This window comes from Mandrillus leucophaeus, unplaced genomic scaffold (assembly GCF_000951045.1).
Source record: "Mandrillus leucophaeus isolate KB7577 unplaced genomic scaffold, Mleu.le_1.0 Scaffold7, whole genome shotgun sequence".
Taxonomy (NCBI): domain Eukaryota; kingdom Metazoa; phylum Chordata; class Mammalia; order Primates; family Cercopithecidae; genus Mandrillus; species Mandrillus leucophaeus.
Window position 1 is genome coordinate 6,081,201 of NW_012107585.1, and position 6,729 is coordinate 6,087,929.

The 6,729-nt window shown below is 46.4% G+C and overlaps 1 protein-coding gene across 1 annotated transcript in view; it reads left to right on the forward strand.

The window, feature by feature from the left end:
- The first annotated feature begins 97 nt into the window (after positions 1 to 97).
- The window catches only part of UNC119B (unc-119 homolog B (C. elegans)), a 13,915-nt gene continuing 7,283 nt past the window's right edge, over positions 98 to 6,729 (forward strand). The window contains exons 1-5 of the mRNA XM_011964552.1: positions 98 to 143; positions 752 to 937; positions 2,445 to 2,558; positions 5,825 to 5,936; positions 6,067 to 6,239. Of these exons, the coding sequence (XP_011819942.1) occupies positions 98 to 143; positions 752 to 937; positions 2,445 to 2,558; positions 5,825 to 5,936; positions 6,067 to 6,239 (631 nt within the window). The remainder of the gene's footprint in view (positions 144 to 751; positions 938 to 2,444; positions 2,559 to 5,824; positions 5,937 to 6,066; positions 6,240 to 6,729) is intronic.

Below are 6,729 nucleotides of genomic sequence, written 5' to 3' on the forward strand. Positions count from 1 at the left end.
CGCCGGCCGGGCTCTGCCCCCGCCACGCTCACGTCGCTCTGGTGGGGAAGGACTCTCCTGGGCTTGACCTCATTCCTGTGAGTCCGGCCACGCTAGGATGCCCCTCGGCCGGTCGGCTCCCCAGTTCTGGCGGACCTGTTTGGGTAGAGGGCCCCGTTCAGCTGAACTGAACCCTCCTGAGCCGGCCGGGGGCCGAGGTCCCCTCATAAATGGGCCCTTGGACCCTCAGCCTGGAACCCCCGGCTATCAGTGAAGTTAGCGCTCAGCCAGGCGCCCCAGCCCTCTGGCAGGCCAGAAGCCTTACCTGCTTCCTCCGCCGGCCCCATTGCAGCCCGGCCCCATTGCAGCCCTCCCCCATTGCAGCCTGCCGGGCCTCCCTCCCGCTTTGGGTCCGGAGCGTTGCCCCTTAGTGTGCAGGTGGGTTCTTCCTCAGACACATAGCCGTGGCATTTCCTGCTCATTTAAAACTGTGCCACATTAAAACAAAAATAAAGTTTCAGTTTGTGTACAAACTCCGACGTGTGAATCCTGCTTTTGACATTCTCGTGAATTAATGATTTCAGGGTTTCAGAAATGCGTTTCCTGCACAAAAGGCAACCATCCTAAGCTTTTTCGTTGATAGGAGGATGGGTGGGAAGAAAAATGTTGCCCAGTCCCTGTCCTGGGTGATCTGGTGATCTCCCTTTTTCTGTTCTCTGCCAAGCCAGTCCCCGAGTTGACGTCTTTTCTCTTGCTGCTGTTTTCCCTGCAGGAGTGTGCACTCACCTGGTTAGGCCCATCTTGGCCTGCCCATCACTCCTGGCTTGCAGTCTCCTAACCCTGTGGCAGCAGCAGCATTCCCTGGATGGATCGAAGGCTGCCATGGTGTCTGCTGAACTGCTATGGCAGGCAGCCCAGGGCTGTTCAGGTTCACCTCAGATTGCCGAAGGCAGCTCTAGTAATTTGGGAATGGAAGTTTGTGGGGAGTGGGCCTTGGTCCACCCAGCGAAAGGGAATTCCCATCTCCTAAAAGAGTTTTAATTTGATTCTAGATATTTGGATGCCCCCATTTCCCAACACTGTTTGGGTTGGGACTGTCTTTAGCAGGCCTGAGCATATCTTTAGACATTCTTGCTATTTAGACATTCTTGCTAGTTTTATTGAAACAGTGAGTGTGAAAAAGCTTTTTTTCTGAACCAGTTTTCATTTGGGGCTCTGAAAGTACACAACATGCTCAGCACCTGGTCTTGGTAACCTCATGCCCTCTCTTGTCACCCAAGTGAATTAGGGTTTTCTGTGCCTGGCCCTAAGCAGGATTCTCAGTGGGCACTCAGATCCTATCTGGGGGCTTGGGATTGTTGCTCATTGTCCAAACCCACCTGTGCAGCTTCTTAGAGAGAGCCTGGCAACCTCTTTGTTACTCTTCTTAACGTCTTGTTCATTCTATCCAGCAGATATTTGAGTACCCTCTAAGGGTCCAAAGCCGATGTTAGCCTTTTTAGCAGTTACAGAATAATCAGTAGTTGTCAAGTTTGCCATCTTACTAAAGAGACAACTTGTAAAACACGAAAACAACTAACTCAAGCAATAAAAGATCAAGTATCAAAATGAGTTGTGGAGAAGGTGCTATCCAGAATAATCCTAGAAAGAAATCAATGAAATTTGCTGTGATTAGAATTATTTGAATTTGCTGCTCAGGTTATAGTCGTTTGGGCCTAATGCCTTCACCGGCAGATGTATCCTCTTGCCTGGATATGTATAATATGTATGGTCTACTGTATGATTTTGTGTAACCCACAAACTAAGAATGGTTTGTACATTTTTAAATGGTTGAAAAAATCTTTAAAATCTTGAGACACGTGGTTATGTAAAATTCATATTTCAGTGTCCATAAATACAGTTTTACTGGAATATAGCCACATTCATTCATTTGCGTATTGTCTGGATGCTTTTGTGGCTACAATGATAGAGTTGAGTGGTTGTGACAGAGACCATGTGGCGGCAAAGCCTAAATTATTTCAAATCTGGCTCTTTACAGAAAAGTTTGCTGATCTCGGCTTTCTTACACTGACAGTTGGCAAACTAGCGTTGTATTATCCGCTAAGTCGGTTTAAATGTCTTAGATTGGAATTCTATAAAAAGTTCTCTGCCCTGTTGTGACATCCAACTTGATAGATAATGAAAGATTTTTAGGTGTTTCCAAAGAAATCCACCTTTTCTATCCTAGTTTCTAAAAGTTTTGTAATTTTTCATCCAAAGCAAGTCCTTGTTCTTTTTTTTCTTTGTTAGATCCCCTATTTCTGTCCATACAACTTCTGCTGGTGATAACACATGACAAAATTTTTGGGAGTATTTTAAGTGTATTATGTAAGAAAAAAATCTGAGTTTGCTTCAAAACTTGAGAATTAAATAAATCGTAGTTTTGGAGGATTATTTAACAGTGTTGGTTTCTCTCTTGTTTTCAGATTATTTATGTAAACCCGAAGACAACATCTACAGTATTGATTTTACCCGCTTCAAAATTCGAGATTTGGAGACAGGGACAGTACTTTTTGAGATTGCCAAACCTTGCGTTTCAGGTAGGCCTCAACGTTGTAGTGACCAGTAGACAGTTTTGAGCCAAAGGTCTTTGAAACTCAAATCTTGGTGTGCCACTGCATCCTGTTTCTTGGACTCCAGTGTGTCCCTCTTCTGTGACTTCTTCCCGTAGCCTGGCCTGCCAGGCATGGTGGTTTGAAGCTGTGTTCAGAGGCTGATGTTTGTTGGATGTCTATTCTATGCTGATCACTGTGTTCCACATCTTTATGCACGTCAGTGTATGTAATCCTCACACCTCTGTGAGGAATTACTGTTATCTTCATTTTACAGTGAAGGATCTGAGGCCTAGAATTCCCAAGCGACACTTTCCTAAGGCCCTGTGCTGGTTCATCTTATGTTGCTTCCAGTTGGGAAAGGAATCCTTGAAATTAAACTATAATGAGGAAAACTCACCTGAGCTTGGAGCCCTCTTGGAGGATGATAGGGAGGATTCAGGTCCAGACATGAGGCAGTTTGAGCCATCTTCTCACTCTCCTTTACGTAGTGCCTTGGATTTCCCAGACCTGGTTTGGATTTTAATCTCAACCATTTTCTGGAAGAACAGACCCAGGAGCTCAACTACTTGGGGTTCCTTAAATTAGCCTCTGATAACTGCTTCCTGTGCTTGTGATAAAAAGTGCAGGGGTTATTCATTCCGACCAGGAGACCACAGAAGCCTTTGGAGCACCTCACTGGAGGTTTAGCGCCCCCTGGAGTTAGTCATTTGTTAGAATACTGGTACAGATACTCATAGTATCAGTGTGGTTTCTAAACTTACTTTGCAGTGTTTCTCATCTGATTTGCTACTTAGAGCCTGCAAATTTGATAAGGCCCCGATTTCACCCCTACCTGGTGGTATTTATGCCATCATAATCTAATACTGACCAAGGCACCTAAATGCTCAAGTTCATGGGTAGTTTTTGTTGTTGTTGTTGTTGTTGTTTTGTGGGTTCTTTTGTTGTTGTTGTTTGTTTTGAGACAGAGTCTTTCTCTATCACCCAGGCTGGAGTTCAGTGGCATGATCTCGGCTCACTGCAACCTCCACCTCCTGGGTTCAAAAGATTCTCCTGCCTCAGCCTTCCAAGTAGCTGAGATTACAGGTGCCTGCCACCACGCCTAGCTACTTTTTGTATTTTTAGTAGAGACAAGATTTCACCATGTTGGTCAGGCTGGTATCGAACCCCTGACCTTGTGATTCACCTGCTTTGGTCTCCCAAAGTGCTGGGATTATAGGCTTGAGCCACTGCGCCTGGTTGCTCATGGGTGGTTTTTTATTGGGATGGTCACATCAAGACCAGCTAGCTTCCTGGGTCTATGGTGTTCTTATCCCTAAGCCACATATCACAGTACCTGGGACATTTCAAGGACTCCAGGCCTACTACAGGTATGTGGTTTTGGATTAGACTCAGAGTTGTCATTTCAGTATAAGACAGAACTGTTTCAAGAAGGTCAGCTAAAGATACTGTAAAGTATCTTGGTTTTCAGTCTTTCTAGTTTTTACATTTAAGGATCTTGATTCACTTGGAATATTTCCCGCATTGAGGCTGGGTGTGGTGGATCACACCTGTAATCCCAGCACTTCAGGAGGCTGAGGCAGGCGGATCACTTGAGCCCCAGGAGTTTGAGACCAGCCTGGGCAACATGGTGAAACCCCATCTGTACAAAGTACAAAAAAATTAGCCAGGTGTGGTGGCACATGCCTGTGGTCCCAGCTACTCAGGAGGCTGAGGTGGAAGGATGGCTTGAGCCTGGGAGATCAAGGCTGCAGTGAGCTGTGATCACTCCATTGCACTCCAGCCAAGGTGACAGAGTGAGACCCTATCTCAAAATAAAGCAGTAAATATAAACAATAGAATATCCTCACACTGAATCAGTACCTTTCTGCAGCACTTGTTCTGATGAATTTGAATCCCCAAGATTTGCTCTAACTCTCTCTGAATCACATTGTTGGAGCCAGGGTTTTAGAGTCTCTGGGGTTGAACCCCTACTCAGCCTGGTTGCCCAGTCGCTCTTGGGCTTGTCAAAGGCAGAGATGTTTGATGCTGAAAAAGACTTCTCTTATGTTGTACCCATGTACGGCTTAGACCTGGAGAAAATGTCCTCACTGGACACTGGGGGGTACTAACTCCTATTCACATTAGAATTAGAATGCTTATTCTCTGATTCTTTTTTTTTTTTGAGACGCAGTTTCACTCTTGTTGCCCAGGTTAGGGTGCAATGGCGCAATCTCGGCTCACTGCAACCTCTGTCTCACGGATTCAAGCGATTCTCCTGCCTCAGCCTTCCGAGTAGCTGGGATTACAGGCATGCGCCACCACGCCTGGCTAATTTTGTAGTTTTAGTAGAGACAGGGTTTCTCCTTGTTGGTCAGGCTGGTCTCAAACTTCTGACCTCAGGGGATCCACCCGCCTTGGCCTCTGAAAGTGCTGGGATTACAGGCGTGAGCCACTGCGCCCAGCTCTCTGATTAATTTTACAAATCTTTCATCTCCTGGGTTCAGGAGTGGACTAGACCGGAGACCAGCATTAACCATGTAGAGTCAGAGGCCCCCACATCTGCTTCACCCTTTCCCAGGTGGTCAAAGGGTTAGGCCTGGTATGACCTAGAAGTAGACATCAATTAAGGAACTATAGTATCCCAAGGCTGTAGGTCAATGTCTCCTATTTAAATAACAAAAGTATTTTTAGTGGTTTATCTTTGCAGCCTGTCAGAAATTTTTGTATTCATTGAAATAACTTTCTTGATAAGTGTCAACTTTTGTAGCCTCATTCTTTTAGGTTGGTGCTAGCGCTTCAACTTGATTAGCTGCAGACCTAGGCTGTATCATATAGACCGTGTCAGGGGCCCATTTCCCAGCTTGTGTTTCAGGCTTCACCCTTAGGATATGGCGTAAGCTCTCAAACTATTAAAAAAGGCTAATCGCTTAGTGTTGAAGAATAGGCCTTGAGTCAGAGGGACCTGGATTCAAATCCCTGTCCCCCCCTCTTACTGTTGGAGGGACTTTGGACATGTTACCTGACTTCTCTGAGCTTGAGCTTCCTGATCTGTAAAATGGAGACAGTAACACCTCACAGGGTTGTTGTGAGGGGAGGAGCCTGCCCTATAGCAAGTGTCCTGCCATATAGCAAGTGAGCAGTAAACACTGGCCATTCTTCTTGTTGGTATGATTACTGGGAATTGGTTGCCATTGTGATGTTGGGACTGGTGATGGAACTCTTGGATTGAGAATGCCGAGATGGTGCACTGAAGATTTTGTGTGCTCTTTCAGACCAGGAGGAGGATGAGGAGGAGGGAGGTGGAGACGTGGACATCAGCGCAGGACGTTTTGTCCGCTACCAGTTCACACCGGCATTTCTCCGCCTCCGGACAGTCGGGGCTACGTGAGTACCATTACTACTTGAGGGGAGAACGTTCTGTTTGTTCACAGAGAAGAGTGTTTTCTGTTGGGTTTTGGGGTGGCTTTAGAGGAGGGAGGAGGCAAAGTCAGGCTTACAGAGATTTATTTTCCAGGGTGGAGTTCACAGTGGGAGACAAACCTGTGTCAAACTTCCGGATGATCGAACGGCACTATTTCCGGGAACACTTGCTGAAAAACTTTGACTTTGATTTTGGCTTCTGCATCCCCAGCAGTAGGAACACTTGTGAACATATCTATGAGTTTCCCCAGCTTTCGGAGGATGTCAGTATGTATCCCCTGACTCTTACAGCACTCTAGATTCTGAGGGCTACGAGGAACAAACCTTGAAACCCATCTGGTCCAGCGCCCTGGCTTTGTCTCATGGCAGTGCTGACATGTGTATCTAGTCATTTGACCTCAGGCTTCTCATTTCCTATTGCTCCTGGCTCGTGTTCCAAACTCTGACTCGGCCCCATATGGGAGCAGTGAAAGGTTTGTTTGTTTTTGTTTTTTTCTTCCCCCGAGACAGAGTCTTGCTCTGTCTATCGCCCAGGCTGGAGTACAGTGGCATAATCTCGGCTCACTGCAACCTCCGTCTCCCGGGTTCAAGCGATTCTCCTGCCTCAGCCTCCTGAGTAGCTGGGATTACACCACGCCTGGCTAGTTTTTGTATTTTCAGTAGAGACGGGTTTTCACCATGTTGGCCAGGCTGGTCTCAAACTCTTGACCTCGTGATCCACCCGCCTCAGCCTCCCAAAATGCTGGGATTACAGGTA